At 35.3% G+C, this 24,078-nt stretch overlaps 1 protein-coding gene and 1 pseudogene across 1 annotated transcript; both read right to left on the bottom strand.

The window, feature by feature from the left end:
* Nucleotides 1-3,825: 3,825 nt before the first annotated feature.
* On the bottom strand, nucleotides 3,826-4,462 carry LOC144701874 (photosystem I assembly protein Ycf4 pseudogene; annotated as a pseudogene).
* A 9,705-nt stretch (nucleotides 4,463-14,167) lies between these two features.
* Nucleotides 14,168-21,857, bottom strand: LOC144702710 (MIF4G domain-containing protein / MA3 domain-containing protein). Its single transcript, XM_078574720.1, has 14 exons — nucleotides 21,731-21,857; nucleotides 20,902-20,989; nucleotides 20,721-20,809; nucleotides 19,838-20,420; nucleotides 19,685-19,752; nucleotides 19,221-19,303; nucleotides 18,859-18,958; nucleotides 18,477-18,562; nucleotides 18,266-18,348; nucleotides 17,603-17,718; nucleotides 17,413-17,514; nucleotides 16,790-17,101; nucleotides 15,215-15,337; nucleotides 14,168-14,712 (listed from the first exon to the last, which is right to left on the bottom strand). Exons 2-14 carry the CDS (start codon nucleotides 20,945-20,947, stop codon nucleotides 14,326-14,328), a joined length of 2,178 nt encoding a protein of 725 aa, XP_078430846.1. The 5' UTR covers nucleotides 20,948-20,989; nucleotides 21,731-21,857; the 3' UTR covers nucleotides 14,168-14,325.
* Nucleotides 21,858-24,078: the final 2,221 nt, after the last annotated feature.

Below are 24,078 nucleotides of genomic sequence, written 5' to 3'. Positions count from 1 at the left end.
TTATATAATCAAATAAATATTCAAATACATTATGTATACATAAATAATCAAATAAATGGAGTTTCTGTCGCTTTTCCCAAAAAATAGAACTATTTCTATTTTACATGGTCTAATTACTCTTACCTAACCCCAAATTTCCATAATAATTACGTAGATAGTTAGTATAGTCCTCCAGATTTATTAGAATACATGTATTTTAACTAGAAAGGTAGAAGTATAAAAAAGAGTAAGTCAAATTTCTGTAATAAATTAGGTAGATAGCTAGTTTAGCTCCTCAAATTATTGGAATACATAATTTAACTAAAAGCTAGAAGTATAAAAAAGAGTGAGTCAAATTTCTATAGCTAGGTATATAGCTAGTTTAGTTCCCCAAAAGATATTGTAATACAAATACTTGTAAAAGCTAGAAGCAAATAAAAGAGTAAGTCAAATTAAGACTATGTTATGTATGAAACAAGATTCAGATTGGATTGATATTAGGAGATCCAAATAATTCTTCAATCGCGTTCATTCATTCACTCGTGCATCCGGTGGTTTGAGCGTGCACCGGGCAAATTGGTTGTGCAACGAGGTTACGAAGTTATTAGCATCACCTTCCCCTCGAACCGCTTAAACGATTTGACTAGTGAATGAAGATGGGAACTAATGATAAATCACTACCAGGAATGGAGATACACGATTTTAACTGCGTAGGGTCCATCCGATAGTGAGGGAGGTTAGGTAATGACGATCCCAGAATGAAATCAATAGCGTAATGGAATATCAAATATTTGATAATTGTATCTAGACGAACTGGAAAGGGGGACACAATACAAGATCTAATTTGATTATTATGCGCCAATCCAAAATAATAGTATACCAAACCTATCATTGATTCTCAAACCATGTGGAGAGTGGAATTCAATCCATAAATCTGTAACTAAAAGAATCAAAGAGGCATAATGTGAATTCCTGAATCCAAGGGTTAAGTATGACAAGTTTTTTATTACTAAGAATAAAATAACCACTTAGAATGGATAAACAGATTATATATGGTGAGAAATTAAAAACATTATTTAAAGTACTTTGACCTATTTTGTCTTTGTGGATTTTTATACGAACTGTTTGTATGTGCATCTCAGGGCACTCCTTTATCATTTCATTCAACAGAATTTTTTCTTCTAATTGTATGAATTTTTCTAGAAAATTATTCTATTTAATATCATTCATCTATTTGTATGATTTCGGGTTACTTAACCAATCAGTTATTCATTATTCCAAGCATTTAGCGAATAAGAGTACTATATCCAAATGGAAGGAAAATGAAAGCTATCTCTTTTTTCACTTAATTATTTTTTTCATTGTTAATAAACCTTCTTCATTTGTTGATTTATCTTGTATGATATTTTGTTGATACATAAGTTTTATAACAAGAAAGGTATGGAACCTATTTATATATTTTCCATTTTTAATACATAGATAATTAATTAGTCTATAGTCTTTAGATATAAAACGTATAGAATTCGAACAATTGGTTTTTTGTTTCATATAAAAAATAAAAGCGATAGAGTTCTCAGATATTTCAATTGAAAAAAATTACAAACAAATAAGTTGCATAATGTTTGTTATCTTCTAAACTACTACTCAAAGCAAAACTCATAAAACTTAAAACTAAACTCACACACAGACACAAAACTCACAAAATAATTTTTATCACGTCAACTCACTTTTTGAAAACTTATGCACCGAGGAAAGAATAAATTTTGTATTTTTTAAAAACCGTGATGATCAAAGAGTCATAAACCTAAAGATTAATTTGATGATGATCAGTGATCCAAGTATTTATTTCATAAAAAGGAAAAAGATATAATTTCAGTTGACAAAACAAACAAATAAACTGATGAAACTTTTTTGTACTCAATCTATTGATTATAAAATAAACAAACAAATAAATGTTTGTACTTTTTTGTACTCAAACAAGCAAATCCCATGTACTCAATCCTTGACTAAAAAGAAAACATGAATTATATATTTAAAATATCCAATTGGGTTGTACCTGCTGAATATATTCTTATTAGACTTGTTAACAGTCTGAAACGCTTAAAGTTGAATGGCATAAACAGAAAAGGGCGCACATAAAAGAGAATTTTATTATATCTTAATATTTTAATTTCAGATGTACTCCTTGATGGAAATATATGTAGCCGGCAAGCCAATCACACATTTCACATCTCGTTCCATATTCATTATAGTGCACGTGTGATGCGTATAACGAAGTCCATGAATACATGATCGGACTTAGTGAATTATGATGAGATCGTAATATGGAGATCACTAGTCTTTAAGCATGTGTTCCAAACATTCCTATTCAAAGGATACGCGAGAAGGACATCAAAGTATCCATACAGAATAGCACTATCTAGCCTCACTCATATTATGAGTATGGCAGGTCTCGTAGCCATTAGTGTGGCGACACTAAGGATAGATAGTGGGTGCTCTTTAGTAGAAAGAGTTCACTGAATCGATCCGTACGAATCCCTGAATGGTATTATACCGAACTGTCAATCAGGTTGATTCACGTCATGATTGTGTAAGTGGTCCTTAGACCTGAGACACCAAAGATGTCTTGTGGATAGACGGTTGCACTTTGGTTATGGCCAACGAGTCTCTAATCATGGGATTCTAAACGGTCTTAGTTCGGGTGCATCAAGAAGTACACAAAGGCGATTGAGTGGTCAAGATGGGATCGTCCACCCTCGGTATAAGAGGTGACAGCTCAAGGAAGATGATGCAACGAAGTCCTTAGCCAAGGCAGTGAAATATCGGAGAAGAGTTCTCCGATGATTTCCGAATGCATCACTGCTAACTCGGATGACCGATTAGGGTTTGACAGTTGACCATACCGTAAGTCGTCCAAGGAGCGTCAAGTGGATGAGGGATTATACATACACGGTAACCGATGATGAACTGGTTCCATGAGTGAGTCTAAACACACTCCTTTGTATCTTCTAGGACACGAGGTGTAGCTTGGCACCCCACGTGTCGTAGTCTCGACCTATCGATTGGGTTAAATCGATCCGACGTTAATTAATCTATATGATGATATAGTTAATTAATTTGAAAGGCCAATAAAGGTTATTGGGCCGTTGGAGTCGTTAACTAGACTGATACATGGGCCTAGAGGGTCACACGCAAATGGTCTTTTGGACGTTGGAAGATATACTTAAGTTTTGGGGGTTTTTATGAAAAATACCCACTTAGTATAAATAAGGGAAGGCCCTGAACGAAATTCATCCAGGCCAGAATTTTTCAGGGGTCTTTCCCCTTCTTCTCCACTCTCCCCACACCCCCTCTCCATCCCTGATGTGATCGGGACGACGTAACGACGCCGACGGAGATAGAACGGGGCTCGTCAACGAGAAGGAGGAGATCCGACGCACCGAGGACCGCATGGATACATCTAGAGGCTGCACACTTGAGCAGCTCGACTCGTCTTGCTCTGGGATTGAAGAAATCACGAATGCAATTCGTGCAAAGATACTTCATTTTAATGGTTTTTGTTGGTGCCGTTCGATTCGCAAAGAAACTTCCGCTGCGCATCGTTTTCTATTGTTCATCCATCTCAAGGCCTCTAGAACCCAACACTCCTCCCTTTTTTTATTTGATCTTTTTCTATACCTCAGCACATCAAACCAACAAGTAAACAGAATGTAACATGTTCGACTCAAACAAGTGTTGTTAAGAGAAACTTTACCTGTGTGAAAAAAACAAAGAAAACAAATAGTACTCCTGAAGTCCTTCCCTCATACTTAGCATCAAAAGCAATCATTGCTCCTCCAGTTTATTTCAAAAACCTTCAATTGATAAGCACAAGAAATAGGCTAATTCAGTAATTTTTTCCTTCAATAACTTGTAGAGTTAAATTTTGTTCAGTCTGAGTTAAGCCAATAGTTATTTGGCCTCTGACTTCCATAAAAGCACATGTTGAGTATAAAGGAAATCTTTAATCTCAACTCTGAATGATTGAACATCACTCATGAGGATTTGAAGGAATGTACGATGATTTTTTTTTCAGAAATCCCCAACAAAAAATACACAATATTCCTTTGTTTCTGTTTAATTGTTCATAACGACAATCTACATGTCACAAAACTGACAACATCTAGGGACTAATAAAGAGACCCTCAATTCCATAGATAGATATTACAGTCCCTTGAGGTAAAAAAAATATTTTTTGAGATGAAAACAGAGGTATCAGATTCCTATCAAAATAACTACAAGTTCCACTGACCTAGAATCCTAGTGAACCTAAAAAAAGATACAGCCCCAGAAAAAAAATATTTTTTTTAAAGACCATGTTATAAATTCTATCTCATGTATGGTCTGATGTCCAATTAATACTATAAAAGATCGAGTTGCATACGTAGGAATTTGGAGAACAAACCAAATACAAGCCTCCAATGCAACTCTCCTCAACTACCATGAGTAATTTTATTTTCCATGTTTATGAAAAAATATTGGATAATCATTTTTCAACCATCAATACCTACATATACATACATTTATACATACTTTAATATATAGACATGGAAAAGATACTTTTATAACCTTTCCGTTGCCAGAAATTGCATATCATATCCATGTTTTACCAAAAAATAGATACTTAAAAATGAAATTATAATATGATTATCACTGTAGTTATTGGTCTGGCCTGAAATGTAACTATCGCAACTGATGTATAACACATACAACTATTATTGCAACTATTTATATAATTGTTCAAACTAGAAAGAGTATCATACAGTTAACTACAAGAGAATAAACTATAATTTTTAGATCCCCTGTTGATAAAAGTACTCTCATTGTTCATTATCAAAACATATATAATAGCACTCTGGTTTCTACTAACTAAAAAAACATAAAAAATTGAGCTCCAAGAGTCAATAGTACCCTCTACAATGTCGTACCCTTCGCGCACCTCTATGATGATACCTGATGATGGCATGAAGAATGCACATCCTCCATGCATCACCAACTCCGAGGGATAAGAAACAGCTGTAGGTGTCTGAGATCTCCTCCACGACGTGCAATGGTATCACTATTGTATCTTTTTTCCTTTGCGTCATGGGCGTGGGCGAGTAGGGCCCTCATGTAATTGGGATATTTGCGCTTGCTCCACACCTATATAGATGTAGCCTAGAAGCCCATTTTATGAGGCCCATTATCAACTTGTGGCCCAAAAAGGAGATTCTTCTAAAACTGACATGATCCGCAAAAATTACCAAGAGCCCTCAAAATCCTCTAACAGGATTTTCTCTGACAAGATTTTCTCTAACAGGATTTTATCTGACTAGATTTTCTCTGACAGGATCTTCTGACACAATCCTCTAACATATTCTTCTTCTGGATATGTGCTCTAACTTTTTGTCCCATCAAAATCCTCTTGAGCCACACAAAAATCTCCAAACAGCGTCTACATGCCCCAGAATCTACAAGATATCTCTGCTCAGGCCTGTCAGGCTGCTTGTCAGAATTGTTTTTTTCAATGTTTTGACTTGCCATTTCATGGGTACAGTATTTATGGATGGCCCTGCACTTGTTGTGGCCTATATAAGGCACCCATGTACCCCTGAATGAGCGTGATTGAAATATATTGTTTTGTTGAAATTGTTGTTTATCCCCTTTGAGTGTTATCTTTGCTAGAGGGTGCTTAGCTGCTTGTGGATTCAAGCAAACCCATTGTGGACTCAATGGTTGGAGAAGCTAGTTCTATGGATTCAGGATTTGGCTCCTTCAAGAAGATCAAAACTTGTGAATTCAAGTCTTGTTCCTACACTGTCCGTGTACGAAGGCTGCGTCTTGTAAGCTATACACGCTCCACCTTAAATATATTAACCCCCCTGGGTGCCATCTAGAGCACGGCTGGATTGGACTACGAGCAAAACCTTTGGGTTGGTTGTACCCGACATCGTGTCTTTGCCAAAAAAAAGAGTCAATGATATCCAAAAAATGTTCAAAATTACTGAAATTGCAACACTCATTGTCATTGCAACTTTAAAAATTATTATTAGTGGTATTTTTAGCCAGGCTTCACTTGCATTGGTATATCAAATGGGACGAAGACTATCCATTGATCTACTTAACCTAGACTCGTGGTCTAACTTATCAGTAGAGAAGAGAAGATTGAGTTGAAACAAAGGTTTTACATATAGAATTACTGATGCTGATTTTAAAATATAATAGATGAATAATCATTTGGTATACAACTTTTTTTACTTAGAATTAAGCACATTGGGATTCAGTCTTTAAGTTTGGACCATTCACGTAAAGTAATATGATAAGCTTCCGATTGATATGGTACATCATAATCTAGATTGATATAAGATCCCTTATTCCAGAATACTATAATCTAGACTACTCAATTATAATACAGAAATGATTTATTCTCCTATCAACTCCTCTTATTCAAATTATAAATAATAGTATCCTTCGTTGGCTGCTCAGGGTTTGAGGATTTGATCACTTGTTTGAGATGATGAGCATTATAACTCCTCTATGTTAGACAACACAAAAAAGACAATAGATAGGATCAATGGAAAGCAGGTTTCCCTAGCTTGAATCATGGTGTTCTAATGCTCACCATTTATGTTAAGTAATATGATAATATTTACATTGATATGGTACATCATAATCTAGATTGATATGAGATACCTTATTCCAGAACACAATAATCTAGAATGCTCAATTATAATACAAAAAAATGATTTATTCTCCCATTAACTCATCTTATTCAAAGTACCAATCCCAAGCTTGAACCATGGTCTGCAGTTTGGATGTATACTATTTATGTATACAACTTAAGAAAACAATGTATTTTTTAAACCTTAACATAGATCTTATATTGGCTTTATATTAAGGATATATTGATTATAATCAAGATCCTTGTACTTTAACGTCATTTATTTTGATACATAAAATAAAATATTGCTTCAAAATATCAATTAATCAGACTCTACCTTGAATGACTTTATTACTGATAATCTACTACTGGTTGAAAATTGGACTGAATTCAGAATAAAATTTTAATATAAACTATAAAATTGTTGTCTTTATTTCTATATATTTGGATATATCAAATATAAAAATTAATATTATGGATTTGGATACTGATTGATCAATTGAAATATCAGTATATACACATGTATTTGGCATAGAGGGTCACTATTTATTTGACATAAGCAATTCCAAATGCAATGCAATCAAATCCATTTGTCAAAACATCTCCCATTGAGTCTCTGCACCTATATTTTATTCTCAAAACAAGGATTTGGCTCCGGAAAACCCATTTTTAAATCCAGGGTTTATATGAGTTTGGAAGTTATTACTTAATAGATTTCCATGGCCCAATGTAATTATGCCCATATCACGTACCTATTTGACCATAACCCTTTTTATTTCAGACCAGAATTTGATTTTCGTCCTTTCCACCTGTTTTATTTCAACTTGACTCATTTTAAAAATACAAATGTGGCTCAAAAAATACAAATGTAGAGTCATATTAGATACTGTTTTCTATAACATATAGAAAGAATATTTACTTCTTCTTTGATCTATTTTATAGTTTTAACTTTATCAAATGATCCATAACCCAATCCAAATTTATTCTACCATTGATATATGTGAAGTTCAACGTTGATAAAATATATCCATATGTTTAAGTCTCTACCCACCTTATGTTTATGTTGGTAGATGGAATACTAGAACTGTCAATATTAATCTCCTGTGTTTTGTCCTAGTTATATTTAATATTTATCTTATAAATTATCCACTATACACGAACTAAAAGATATGGGACTAACTCCAAGGAATGACTATCTGCAGTAAGACTCTAGTATAAATATAATGGTTCTCATTTAATTTCATTAGTTTTCTTAGCCTTAAATTAAAATTTTCTTATTGATATCATCAATTCATATTTAATGCACTTTGATAATTTATATAATTATCTTTAATTATCAATTTAAGTATTTTATTATTAGGAATTTCATTCCATATTAAAATTTAGTCTAGATATATTACTTACATCACTAATTTAACTAATTTATTAAAAAATATATTAGTATTTTTTGTTATTGTAAAATTGGATTAAAATTCATTCTGTTATCTTTTAAAAAAAACTTATATTCTTATAATGTGAAAAGTCTAATATAATTCTTATAAAATTAAGTAGATTCGATAATATTATTGTTATAATTTTTATTTTAATTAACTATACAAGTGAGTAAGTAAATTATATTTATTTATGATAATATATTTTAATAACTAGACAACTATATACCATTAGATTATAGAGAAAATGGCGAATAAACTAGAAGATAATATGTTATCTCTAGAGATATATAATATAGACAAAATATAAATATAATACTATAAAAAGCTATACCAGGCAAAAGACTATACAATAATTTGTGAAATTTAGATAAGAAGAAAAATTAGCTGAATTGTGAATACTCTACTAAGAATTTGTGTGCTACAGGTCAGCTCAATAGTGTGAGTGTGCTTAACCCAGAGGTTGGAGATTCGGTTTTGTAATGCATTGTTACCCCCTTCAGATATAAACTTAGTCAAAAAACTGTTTTATTTTCTATTTCATGAAATTTTGAGTTGTTCATTTACTATATTATGGTGGATTAACTCTAAACTATGAATTAAAATTTGGGTTTGTCCATAATTTATGTGATTCTTTATTTAGACTTTTTTATGAAGTTTCAATGAAGTAATAATTTCAAGGAGTTTATATCTTGTTCCAAAGGACCACATTTAAAGAAATACGTCATTAAGGGCTTTACCCGGACAACTAGTAAAAGGCCTAAATCTTGAAGTGATCTGAAAACCAATTGTGTTCTGATAAAAGATCATAATATCATGTTCTTCTAGAATAAAAATGAGATTACACTTTCATTATGATTTGATAGAGAGAGAGTGTGACTTACTTAGATATGTGCATATTTCTGGAAAACCCAAAGAATCGACGTAAGAAATTTTACTACAACTACTTGAGATTCATTTGGATAACATTTTTTTTTGATTGGGCATGGCTTGAAATATGCTTGTGGTCAGATAATTATTTAACCATAAACATGCTTCAGTTAATAGTCGTACAGTACATGTACTAAATTATTGTTGAAAAACCCAGGACAAAGATAATCAAAGATAAAAATATCTGACTCAAAATAATTTGTCCTCATTAATCCACGAGCAAGTACCCAAAAAAATAACTCTTGACTCGAGCAAGAATAAAATATTTATAAGCCAAATTATAAATATTAAGTGGGCCGTTTTGAAAATAAATGAGCTCTTAGTTTTGGAATGTTCTTCGCATTAGACTTGAACAAAAAATCAAGGAAAGGCTCAAACAATTTTCATTCATTTTTAACATTTTTTGGTGTTTTTATGCAAGATTAGTTCAAACTAGAAAATATCATGTCTCACATCAAATAAGGCATACATTGCCATTTAATAAATCGTCTTAAGTGATGTTGGTGAATTAAGCCAGGAAACATGAATGAAAGAGAGGGTTTCAAACCCTCCGTAAACAAAAGCCTACACCAGTTCCAATGGTATGTCTTCAACCATGAAGCCATATTTTTTGCATAACATAATCTTGTTTTGTACCATAAAATAAGTGAATAGCAAATAATTATTATTCTTGTAGTATTTAAGTATAGCAAATACATTCTAATGATAGAAATAGAAAAACTTTCCATCCAATAAATCAAATAGTCCAATAAAAAATAGTTCATAGATTTTAAGAAGTATTGGAGTATACATTATAACTTTGTAGAATGAGTATCTTTTCTTATTACTCATGTATAATAAAAAATATCAATGACTTAAACTCAACTAATTAAATGACTGAATTATTGCTATTTTAGACTATGGTTTTGTAGTAAAAAATGAATATATTTTTTTTCTATTTTCTTTTGATCAGGATGAAATAAAAAGTTCTTAAGCTCTCAGAATATTTATTGAGGAATATAAAGATACCTTGATTATTTTAAAACCGGGTTGCATAAAATGGGTGATAGTTATTTTCATTAAGATAGTGCCAAATGCCAAATTTAGACAAAAATAAAGTTATAGTAAATCTTATTTGGCCCAAAAAGGGCAGAATTCGAGTGGAAAATCTTGCTTATCTTTTTAGAATTTGAATTTCCTTATTTGAGTGGAAACTATATTCTTACATTATTTCTCATTGTAGAATTCCCTTGTTTGTTAGGTCATTTTCCTCAAGGTAGATGATAATAATTGTAGAATGGGTTGCTAATTATGCTTAGATACCGGATAAATGGGAATTTTATTTACAAAAACTTTTCAATTTTAGCCAATATCATATTAGGGATAGCCCTAAAAACTTGGGGGAAAAAGGAGCATTTACCTATTACATAGATGATGGTATTTGACTTTTTTTAATGATCAGTCTTATAAGAAAGAGGCATTTATGGGATTTTAGATAGAAAGAAGAATATTTTAGGTAAACAAACCTACCATTTGTGAAGGTGAATTAAATCTCGAAGAGAAAACAGTGGCTTCTGTTTTGTATCAAAGATTGATTCAGCCTTATATACTTAAATTTTTTTTTTTTTGAATGAAAGGTTATAGATATAGATATTGCAATGTCAGAGAGGGAAATTCTATTTTACACTATATCAGTAGTATGAAGGTTGGCATAGGTGAAGAATCGCTACATAGTGAAATTAAAAGCTTGAAATTTTTTGTGGTAAATGACTCCTTTACTTACTAATCGGTATTGGGACTACTAAAAAATGGTTGTGACAACGAACATTGTCTTGTTTGTCTTTTGGATACCCATATCACCATCAAAGATCCTCAAAGTGACTCATTCCTGAAAATGGGACGTTAGGGGCAAAGAAAAATTTCTGGATTTATTTGCTATATACTATATAATCCAACAATGTTTCAATATAACTAACACTTATATGAATTTTTCTAATACTAATATAACCTATTTTCGGAAGGATGACTAGAAATTCTTGAAAAACTACCAGTCCTTATCATTTCATCAGAAAAAAGATATTTGAAATTCCTGATCTCATGAAAAAAGGAGTATGCACAAGAAAGCAAGAGCTGTATGAGGTGAAAATCTCACATAGGGTCCTGGACCAGTGATTCTTTGATTATAATGACAACCATAAAGAATGCCTGCTCAATATGAAGGAAATTATAAGGAAGCTTAAACAATTATTGTGAAGCTATGTGACCAGAAATTGACCCTTATGATCAAAGTCATGTGCTCTATAATATAATCATCGTACAGATAAAAACTGTGGAAAATTATTTTTCGGGACATGAACGTAATCAATTCTTACCACAAAATTTTAGTAATATGTTTTGTCTGCCACTCTGTGCAACGTTAATCACTATAAAATTAAAGAAAAAATTATCAAATCGGCTAAGAAAATCAAAGAGAAATAATAGAAAAAAGAAATAAGCTTTCTACATAGGCATTGTTGAAAGCAAAAATCTATAAAGGCTGTATCAAAGAAAGCAATTCATGCAAGAAAAAAAAATTCCAACACAATATGAAGCCTATATACTCTGTCTATGGATATATGATCCAATTAGCAGAAGATCAGCTTAAAGATCCATTAGCAAGGTATTGAACTTATAATTTCTACGATGTATCTTCCCTCAATCTCATCTACTTTAATCCTGCTCTAAAATAATCGAACAATGATCAAGAAATGACGTTGTAATGACAAAGCGTAAAATAAATTATAATAAACCTTGGTTTTATGGGGATAAATTATTCAAAAATAGTTATTGGAATTTTATAAATGAATCCTCATAAAAATGAGATAAATCAGTGAGTGAGTATATAAAGCCTGATTGATTATTTTTTCACAACTAAAGGTTCAATTGAAATGCAAAGTAAATATGATAATCTTGAAGTTTAGTGGATTTATCAGCAATGACAGATAAAGGTGAAAAAAATGAATAATTAGTATCATGACATTGATTTAGATTTGATGGTTTTGATGAATGTTAAAGTTAGGTTTCATCACTAAAGTCATGTATACGGTTAAAACCTATTTCAATAGCTGTGAGAAATGGATTAATTCATAATAAATGTTGAGAATATATCTGGAATACATTGGGAAACCATCCATGAATGAGGTGAGCCCAAAAGAATTATAACTAAGGAAAGTAGTATCAGTGATTTCCCTTTTTATGAATATAGGTTCACTTAAACACAACGGTTGATTGGTCAAACCAAATAATTTTGAGTTTTGAGTTTTACTTTTTAGAACGTAAACATACATAAAGTCATTGGAAAATATCAGCATATAATTAATCAGTGATATATGCTGGTAAAGCTTCATATCCATAGAATGGTTTATATTCATATATTTAATCATAAGCAGTTTATAGGGAAATAAATGAATACAAAATTTTATTTACTGAAAATATTATATGAGAAGTAATTTCTCAGTTAAATATATTTTGGGGCAATTTTCAATATTAAATGTTAATTTTATTTAATTTTCATGCATATTTTTATAAAGTTTAAGAAACATTCAATTAGCTTTACTTTAAAATAAATATCTATTTGTTATAATGTCAGAAATCTATTCGGTAGTCACTTATATGCAAATGACATAAACAAACTTTCACACTTTTACTAGGGTGAATGGGTGAATTGTTATATCAGAGCGCAATCATCTAAAGGCTATACTCGTATAAAAAAATATGAAGACATAATTTAAAATATTGCAAGTTTATTAGTTTTCCTTTAAAAAACTAAGAATATGTCATCTACCTTTAACTTTTCATTAATTATGAACACAAACGGATATAGTTAATGATCATATAAATGGACTAATAGTTCCAAAGAGAGAGATTACTAGGCGTTGCTTTCTCTCTCTAACCATAGACAATTTTTTACAGATTATCCCACTGCATGTCTATTAAAAATATTAACATGTAAGGTGAATGAATTGAATATACAAATATTCCCAAAGAGTTGCTGCGCTGTGGTTTGCCAACCTTTGATGATTCGCCTAACCTTATAAGATAATTGATAGCTTAATAAAAAAATCATTTGTATTTTCCATAATGAAAACAACAAAGCATGGTTCTTGAAAGTATAGGAGATAAAATCACCTGTATAGTCGAGATGATCATCGATTTTGGCTGATCTTCCCTCTTTTTCTTAAAAACACGCTTGTGTCTCTTCACAAAATAAGATATAAAATCTCCATGATACTAGAGAGGATATGCCTAGACGGGAACATTGATTGAGATAAAATAAAAATAACATTGTAGAATCAGAGATAGAGAGATAGAGAAATATATATATGCATAAAATAGGGAGAGAGGATGAAAAAGATGTAAATATATGTGCAGCAAGACCCAATCTTTCCAAATAATCAAGCCTAGGAAAGAAGATATTGACATCACAAAAGAGATACAGAGTGATAAAGACAGAGAGAAAGAAACAGATATGGGTTGGAGTTGGTAACATGAGCAACCCTCCAGCAAACATGCGTCTTGAATAAACACAGAGAATACAAAGGGACTTCTCCAAAATTGTGAGAAATGGAGATGGTAGCAACATTACTAAAGGGAAAAAAATAAATATAGGCAAAGACAGCTATGAATACATACACTGTTAAAAAAGGGAAACAAACATAGAGATTAAGATAAGCAATAGAGGTAGAGATAGACATAAAAACAAATTCCAAGATATTGGTAGAGATAGAGATATACTTCTGTAACAATAGATCAAAGTGGAGAGATGGACATAGAGATTAAAATAAACAATAGAGTTAGAGGTAGACATAAAGACAACTACCAATATATGGTTAGAGATAGAGATATAATTTAACAATAGATGAAAGTGGGGAGATGGATATAGGGATGAAAATAGCAATACAGTTAGACATTGAGATAAACACAAATACCAATATACGGGTAAAGAAATATATGCCTTTGACAATAGATCAAAGTGGAGATGGACATATAAAATTAAGATAGGCAACAGAATTAGAGGTAAACATACCAAAATATGGTTAGAGATAGAGAACACTTCTCAAACAATAAATCAAAGTGGAGAGATGGGCATAGAGATTAAGATAAACAATAGTTAGAGATAGACATAAAGACAAAGACCAAGAAATGGGTAGAGACAGAGATATACTTCTCTAACAATAAATCAAAATGGAGGGTTACACACTACGGAGGCTAGCCATCAAAATTATATACATGACCTACAAAACTGGGGCTCTCCAAGGAGATAAGCCATCAAGAGATACATTCAGGACGTCACATCAGCACACCCTCCACATTGTGGAGGGCCTTGCGAGTGAGCTTAAATTTGGCCTTCATGGGGATGGTGTCGGAGGTGGCCACGTGGCGGGCGATGAAGAACTCGAGGCCGGTTCTTAGATCCTCTAGCTCCGGCACCACGACGATGCGGGTGAAAACATTCCACACGTTGGTGTCTGCTGCCGCCAACAGCTCCTCAAACATCATCCTGAAATGCATCACCTTTCGTGCCGCCATCCCTGCTGCTGCCCCAAAGTCAACTACTTTGAGCGCTGCCAGCGGTAGGGAGAATGATGTCAGCATGGCGGCGGTGAACCGGGCCAGGTTCCGGGATCGGGCCAAATCCATGCTGTCCAGCTCCTTGTAGTGGTCCCATAGACAGTACTGGGGAGGAAGCATATGACGACACGTGTCAGAAGATGAAGAGTAACCCAAACCCTAAACCTTAAACCCTAAACCCTAAACTATATGCTTGGATGGACAGGTTCTTGGGCGCAGAAGATGAAGAGTAACCCAAATCCTAAATCTTAAACCCTAAACCCAAAGCCCTAAGGCTAAGCCCAATGCCCAAAGCCCTAAACCCTAAACCCTGAACCCTAAACTATATGCTTAGATGGACAGGTTAGTTACCTGGAGGGTGACCTTGTGGTTCTTGTGGTGGGCGCAGAGTTTGGCGCCAAGGAAGGCATAGTAGGGGATAGAAGATGAAGAGTAACCCAAACTCTAAACCTTAAACCCTAAACCCAAAGCCCTAAGGCTACGCCTAATGCCCAAAGCCCTAAGCCCTAAACTCTGAACCCTAAACCCAAAGCCCTAAGTAAGCCCAACGCCCAAAGCCCTAAACCCTGAACCCTAAACTATATGCTTGGATGGACAGGTTAGTTACCTGGAGGGTGAACTTGTGGTTCTTGTGGTGGGCGCAGAGTTTGGCGCCAAGGACGGCATAGTAGGGGTTGTAGACTTTCTCCTGAAGGCAGCACTCCACCAGAACTCTCATGATCTCACGATCCTGGAGTCAAAAACAAAGAAGAGAGAAAGGGAGTGTGAGCAAATGCAAGAGAGAGAACAGAAAAGAGAATGGAGAAGGGGTGATAGGGATGGATAATGAAAGATGAGGAAATGAGGGAGTGAATGAGAGCGAAAGGAGGAGAGAGAATGAGTAACGGGAAGAGAGAGGAGCAGTGAATGAAAGAGAGAATAGGAAGGGGAGAGGAGTGAAGGAGAGAGAAAGAGCAAAAAATAATGAAAAAGAGAAAGACGAAGAGTGAGTGAGAAGGGGGAAGAGAGGGACAGAGAACAGAAAAGAGATGGAGGGAGAGTGAGGGAGTGAGGCTCGACATATATAGAGAGTGAGTGAAAGAGAAGAAAGAGAATAGAACAATAAGGGAAATAGAGGGAAGTTAGAAAGAGGAAGAGAGAGCAAGCGATGTAGATAGTGTGAAAGAATAGGCAAGGGGTTAAGATGATGTAGAGAGAGTGAAAAAGAGGATGGGAGAGTAAGAGATATCGAGAGGGAGAGAGATAGGGTGAGAGGGAGGGGCAAAAAAAGAGGGAGAGCGATTAAAATATGCAGGGAGAGAATGAGGAAAGGGAGGCAGAGAGAAAAAAGATAGTAAAAAGTGCAAAGAAAGAATAAGAGAATGGGGGGCCCTGGAGGGAGAAAGAGTAAAAGATGCAGAAAGAGTGAGAGAGAAAAAGGATGAGGGAGAGAGAGAATAAGAGATGTAGAAATAGAATGAGAGATGAAATAAGGGGGGGAGAGAGAAAGTAAGAGAGAAACACAAAGAGAGTTTTAGAGAGAAGTTAGAGAGATACCCAAAAGTGTGACTCTAAAAGAGGGGAGAGGGGAAGGATTGCGGACCTGCATGAGGGATAGATTGAGGCTGAGAAAGTGATGTACGGAGAGAAAGAGATAGAAAATAAGGGGGAGAAAAAAAGTAAGAAAGAGAGAGAGAAAGAGAGTGTAAGCCCGAAAGATTGAGAGATTCACAGATGTAACGTGAGGGGTAAAGAGGAAGAGAGATTGAGAGACGAAGGTAAATAATTAAAGGAAACGAGGGGAAAGGAACTAAAAGCGGGATAAAGATAGAGGGAGAAAGATATTTAGAGTAAGTAGTAGAGAGAGATTGAAAGTTCTGATTTGAGAGGAGAGAGGAGAAGGATTTTGTACTTGCTTGCCCGACAAATCAAGCGGGAGACAGAAACATATGCACGGTGAGGATGAGAGAGGAAGTAAGAGATAGAAGGAGAGTTTTAGAGCAAAAACTAGAAAGAGATTCAAAGGTGTGACTTGAGAGGTAAGTAGGAGGGGAGAGTGAGTGATAAAAATAGAGAATGAGCAAGGACTGAGAAGGAAAAGAAGCAAGATCAAGAGAAATATAGACAGAAAGATCTATGTGAAGACTAGAGAGAGATTCAAAGTTCTGACTAGAGAAGAATGAGGAAGTGACGGATTGTGGACCTGCTTTCCAGACAAATCAAGGCGTAGGATCTTCTCAAAGGCGTCAACGTAATCCTCGGCGCTGATGATGATGCAGAAGATGGCTCTCCGAATGTCGGTGTTCATTCGCTGACTAGCTGCGAGCTGGATGAGTCTCTGAGCCTCAGCTGCCTGTTGATCCGTTATTGCTGCCAACTCCTTCACATTCTCCTCCACTGCCGCTGATCCTGTGGCTGCTGCTTGCTCCCCGGATAGCCACCACTGGCCCTTCTTCTCAGGATCCACGAGCTTTACCCAGGAGAGATTCCTCAGCATGATGTCCTCCCCTCTTAGCTGTAGGCGGAATGTCAAGCCAGAGAGAGAAAGAGAGATAAATAAACAGATTGACGGGCAAGTAGAGAGAGAACTCCAACGATATACCATGATTAGGGAAGCATTGAGTTGGGAGTGGGGAAAAGGACAGAGATAAAGGTAGAGAAACGGAAGAGAGAAAGAGGTGGAGAGAGATAGAGCAGATTCAAGCGGGGAGATAGAGAGAGAGAGAGATGAAAAGGAGCAGAGGGGGTGAAATAGAGAGAGACAAAGAGCATGAGGAACTAGGGAAGTTATGAAAGGAAAGGGCATAGTAAGAGAAAGGGAGACACCTTCTGCAACCATTTTTTGATACGAGTGTGCGGAACAGAGTCCTCTTTTGCCTTCTTCTTGTTGTTCTTGATATCGCAAATAGTTTCCAGCATAAAATCCATCTGCAGAAACCATTCTCCGGCATTCAAATCGATGCACAATATCCAAATATTCCAAAAATAAACAGCAAAATAAAGTATGAGTATGAACCCTCTTGCTCCTGCCTGAGGGAGATTCAGCCTCCAACTCATTGACCCTGCTCTGAACATCAACAATAAACTGCTTCATTGCACTCGGATCGCTGGCTCGGAGTTTCATCCCACAACCTATCCCATTATTCCACAATAAGAGCAAAGATCCCTGTTAGTTGTTGGCAATCGTGGTGTATCCCAAATAACTTGAAATCTTTCCCATCTCCATCTCTCTTTCTCTCTCGATATTTCCCTCTATTCCTCTCTCTCTATAAGTATATTACATAGCTCCGTTTATCTACATCACCCTTACCCCTTATTCTTCTCTATCTCTATCTCTCTTACCCTCATTTCTCCTCCCCGTATATATATACACATCAGTCCTATATATCTGTATCTTTCTCTCCTTATTCTTCTACATCAGTACACCTCTTTCTCTATTCTCTCCATCTCATAACCCTCATTATTCTTCAACACTATCTCTCTTTCCCTATTCTCTCACTCTCTTCTTATTTTTCTCCATCACTATCTCTTTCCCTATACCCTTCATCTCTCTCTCTCCTATTCTTTTCCATATCTCTATCTATCTACCAATCTATCCATCATCCATCTTTCTCCATCTCATTATATCTCTCTGCACGACAAGCAGGAATCATCAAATATAAGGTATATGATTGCTTACACTGAAGGACAGTCAAGATCGTGGCCACGTCCATTTCAGTAAGGCGCCTAGTAAGGACTGACAGGAAATCATAAACCAGGTCGCTGCAGTGTCAAAGGTATCCAAAACATGAAATGTATCCATTGTCAGGAAAAGCGAGAGACAAAAAACGTCGTACAAGGAACAAAAGAAAAATAAATTAGTAAAGTGAAGAGGAAATACGGTGACTTACGTGCTGCAGGTTCCAAAGATGAATAAGTACGAGAAGAGTAGAGTCAGGTTTCTCAGAGAAAGACCATCCTTTTTTTGGTACTCCTCCTGAAAGAAAACAAGACAGTGAAACAAAGTCAACCCAGGAAAAATCAAATAAATCGCTACACAAGAAACCAAGGTTTTGACTCGACGATGGCACTGACGATGTTGAACCATCATTGTCATTGTTGTTATAATTTGCATTGGCGAAAATTATCTCATAATTGCCTTATCATTGTCTCGCCATTCATTTTGTATCAACGAGGATGACGATGGGAAAATTTGGTGATGACAATGACAATGAGGAATTCATCATCGTCCCCAACCCAGTAGGACATTGAAGAAAGAAACATGAAAGGCACCTCAAATGATTGAGCTAGAGAAGCCATTAGCTTGGCACCAAAGTCAACTCCTACTGAACAAGTCATGCCCGCAACAAATGCTGCAAAAACTGCAGCATACCTGCACGGAGAAAAAAAGCAAGAAAAGAAAATCAGGCCAGAGGCAAGAAAATACTGTCTGGATATTTTTGTTTAGATCTTTAACTTTCTTAAAAGTTGATAAGAAACAAAGATACTTGAATATTTGCACAATCGAAAGCTTAACAATGAAAGTGTTTTCACAAGAACTAGCATCAAATAACTAATTTTCCATGAAACGAATTGAATCGATTCATTAATCAAATATCTAACGGCAACGAACAAAATGACAATCTTGACTTAACTGTTCGTTTCCTCGAGGGCCCTGAGAACAAGAAGACAGCACCTCCTCACAGAGCACCTGACAGCTGATGCTACGTCGTGTTGACTGCCACAAAAAGTCAGACACAGTAATACCAAGCATTAAGAATCTAGCTTGAAAAAATTGGCCATGTACAGTTTGCCGTCACAGCAGATAAGGTCGTCATGACTCGTAATTGTCCAAATTATTCACTTTTGTTCTACAATTGTCGAGTTATGACAATGATAATTAGTCATTGTCCTCTCATCACTTTTTCTATTTTCACTCTTTCCAATTGTCATCGTCCACATCATTCGTCTATGGCTAGAATGACAATGACGAATTTGTCCTTGTCATTATGCCGGTAGACGAGGACAATGGCGACAATGACTTATCATCATCAATTGTATGTGACGAACTCGTCACTGTCGGCAATAATATAAAGAAAGGGATGTTTTTGGGAATTACCTGATATATCTCGGCAATACTGTGGGTGATCGCCTCGATATTAGATTCTGAAAGTCTGTTGAGAAGCCCTGAAAGCAGTAAGAATATATTTTCAATATTATAAAAGGAAATCCCTATTTGGTACAAAATCATGACGAAAAAAGGCCACCATACCTCTCACTCTACGACGCATTTGAGACATCTCCTCTAAATCACTGTTCGAACACTGCCTTAAGTGAGGAGCGACATACTTCGTTGGTTCATGTGCCAATGCAACTTCTTTATTTTCTGCAGAATTTTCTTCAGGAAGGGAAGAACTCTCCTTTTTTTTGCTCTTCTTTCTCTTTTTGGTGGATGAAATAGGGCTATGAAGTTCATCATCAAATCCTTTATTCTCTTCATCAACCACTGACGGAATGCCGTCCAACAGCATGTCTAGGCCATCATCAAGGCCACCCAATTTTCCGTTCTTAATCTTGAGCTTTTTGGCAAGTTTCTTCTCCGTTTCCAAGTCAATTTGATCAGTGAATCCAATCTTGTTCTTCTCCATGCTCATGAACTCCTCAAACTTGGTCTTCTTTCTTTTTTTACTTTTTTCCTTCTCTTCCTTCTTCTTTCTAGGACATTTTATCTCACGCTCTGCATCCTGTTCCTCCTTCAAGACTGAATCGAACAGTTCTTTGACAGGAAGCACGCAAGGTTCTGGCACTTTTGGGAGCTCTACCACATCCTGTTCTTTGTTTTTCTTCCTCGCGATCTGAACACGACAAAAGAGATCAAATGAAAAAAAAATTGAAGGATCTTCGTATGCATATGATCATGTGATCTAACTAATTAAAAAAAAAGATAACTTCCTTGACTTTTTTTACAAGTTTGAATAATCTTTGTCTGCATATTATCGAACCAGTTAAAAAAGTTTTTTAAGTAGTTTTTTTTTTGAATTTCCTTAAAATAAATTCCTCAATTTTTTTCCTACATATGCATATGATAAAAACCACGTCAAAAAAGAAATCATATAACTCAGAAACACTCCAAAAGAGCAGGTACTTGATTCTACCTGGTGTTGCTGCCAGGACTGTAAAATCTTCTGCTTTTTGGCCTTGCGAGCATCCTTCCGCCTCTCTCGCCGGCATTTCTCCCCTTTTACTATGTCAGAGACAAAAATCTTATTGACTTGGACCGAATAATGTATAAATTGAAGAAGTCTAGAACAGAACACATAAATTAAAATCACCTACCAGTCGTTTCTTCTTCTGATTCTACGTCACTTGCTAGCCTTGCCATACGTGATTTTGTTACTTCCCTCTATCTGCTTCTCTCCTCTCCCTGTAAAATGGAGAGGCAAAGGCAACCAGTTAGCCGGGAAACACAGGGACAGGGGATATGGAAGTCAAATTAAAAATATAATATATACAATATAAAGATCATGAGTGATATATTACTTGTATCATTCATGATTAAAGATTAGGATAGATAGGGAAAACAAGTAAACGAGTCATAATAACTGCATAATCGAGACATTTTATCTCTACCCAAATAGATCATGGGAATGACAGTCTAGTTCTCAGTCTTAAAAAAAATATAAACCTATGCTTAAAGTTTGGTCAGGTCTACTAGTCATAATCGAAGTCCTAGTAGCAAAGGAAATTACAATTTTGCTAATTACTAAATGAAATTACAAGTTGGGCAAAGGAAATCAAGCGCAAAAAAGTCATTAGTAAAACCCAAATCTACAACTTTGGTCTTGGGCTCAATGCAACGAAGGAGATAAACTGTAGAATTTAGGGGTGGAAGAGAGACTTGGAGAGAGATGGAAGCACATAAAGGGAGAAAGATAGAACTAGAGAGTGCGAGAGAAAGAGAGACAGAACTAGAGAGAGAGATGAAGAGAAGGATGAGGTGAGAGGAAGAGACAGAAATAGAGAGAGAGATGGATGCAGAATTAGATAACTAGAGAGAGAGTGGATGCAGAACTAGAGAGAGGGATGGAATTGAAGGGAGAGAGAGAGAGATAGAACAAGAAATATATATATATATATATAGAGAGAGAGAGAGATAGAATCGTACCTGCGGCAGCGGACGGCGGAGGACGGCGGCGGACGGCGGCGGAAGGCGGCGGACGGCGGAGGACGGCGGCGGACGGCGGCGGACGACGGCGGACGGCGGCGATCGGCGCTGGGAAGAGAGTCGGAAGAATAAGGTTGTGAGTAGATTCCGAAAATTTTAGGTATTTATAAGGTTAGTCGGACGACGACGAACGCGTCATCGCCCTCTTTGATGACGAGTCATCATCGTCATCGGTGCCGTTAGAGTGACGTTGTCGCCTGGCATTATATCATACTTTTTGTCATGTAGAAATACCTCATTCGTACATGGAATTGAGGTTCATTCGTCCTTCTTTGAATGATGATGCTGATGACGATGCTGCTGATGATGATGATAATGCTGCTGGTGATGATGATGATGATGATGACGATAGCGACATCTTTGTAATCAAATGATGACGGCTGTTAGGAGAAAGACTGAATTTGATGAAAATGAAGAGAGAAGAATGATGATGACCATGGTGATGATGATGATGATGACGATGACGATGATGACGCTGATGGCAGTGATGATGACGACAATGATGATAATGACATCTTTGTTGTCAAATGATGACGACTGTTAAGAGAAAGACTGAATTTGATGAAAATGAAGTGAGAAGAATGATAATGATGATGCTGATGATTATGACAACGACGATGATGATGCTGACGGCAGTGATGATGATGACAGTGACGATAATGACATCTTTGTCGTCAAATGATGACGACTGTTAAGAGAAATACTAAATTTGATGAAAATGAAGAGAGAAAAATGAAAATGACGATGCTGCTGATGATGATGATGACGATGATGATGACGCTGACGATGACGATAATGACATATTTGCCGTCAAATGATGATGACTGTTAAGAGAGAGACTAAATTTGATGAGAATGAAGAGAGAAAAATGAAAATGACGATGCTGCTGATGATGATGACGACGATGATGGTGACGGTGACGATGACAATAACGACATATTTGTCGTCAAATGATGATGACTGTTAAGAGAGAGACTAAATTTGATGAGAATGAAGAGAGAAAAATGAAAATGACGATGGTGATGATGACCAGGATGATAACAACATCTTTGTCGTCAAATGACGATGACTGTTATGATGATGAGAGACGAATGAAAATGATGATGACGATGATGATGATGATGGTGATGATGAAGATGACAATGGCATCTTTTTCATCAAATGATGACAACTGTTATGGGAAAGATTGAATTTGATGAAAAATGGAAAGAGGACGATGGGGAGTCATCACCATCTGTCAGCAATTTGTGTGTCGATGACAATGACGATGACGCGTATGACTTCGTCATCATCCTCTTGTGTAGAAGAATGACGATGACACAAGTGATCAGTATATTTTTTAATTTGATGCTGTGAAAAGTATTAATAATTTTATCATTAAGAGAATATGTAATAGGATAGATATAGGACAGAGATGATAACATAATTTTAAAGAATCTCTCTACTATATGGTATAATCTCTTTCGTATATCTATCATATTACCTTTTCTCTTAATTTAAAAATATTTATGATTTTCACATCAACAAATTAAAAATCATCCCTATCAATTGTATCTCTCTTCAAATTAAAGAGATGTTTAGCTAGAACAGTACTTCCAAAATGCATATTATTAGGATATGTTATCTAGAGGGCCGAAATTTATCCAATGGAAAACTAAGGGCATGAGGAAAGCTAACACCAACTCTTCAAAAGTTTTCTATGGGTTTACTGGCCTCGGTCTCCTCGGGTTGAGGCAAATTTTCTTTATCGGGTTGCTAAGTTCTGCTTTTCTTTAAAATTCTGCTCTTGACATTTGATGTATCTCAATCATTCAAAATTAACTTTTTTACTTTGAGAGTTATTCAGGGCTTTCTAGAGGTATTTCTAGAGGTATTTTTCAATCCAATTTTAATGTATCATTTGCACAGTAAATCAAGGTAAATATTATCTAAATTAAATAAGTTGTCCATTGGGTAAGAATTTGACCCCTTCAATGTTATTTAATGTTAGCAATATTCCATAGGGAAATATTTATAATGAGATATCCTTAGTTGATATTTTTCCTGTTTTTTATTTTTTGGTTATAATTTTTTCATGCACATATGGCGTTGTATTTTCATGATAAAATTAAGATCCCTATGATTTTTTACTATGGTTTTGATAACTTAGTGACATCCATATCTAGAAAACTATTTTTCTTTACAATCATAAAATTTTTCATCTTAAATTTAAAAGTATAGACTAATAATCAATTTTTAAAACATTTTAAACTAAGGGAAAAAATTAGACGCTATTATATATCACGTTC

The sequence above is a fragment of the Wolffia australiana genome, chromosome 4 (assembly GCF_029677425.1).
Source record: "Wolffia australiana isolate 7733 chromosome 4, ASM2967742v1".
NCBI lineage: Eukaryota > Viridiplantae > Streptophyta > Magnoliopsida > Alismatales > Araceae > Wolffia > Wolffia australiana.
The sequence above is the reverse complement of the archived record's forward strand: the minus strand, read 5'-3'. Positions and strand labels throughout refer to the sequence as shown.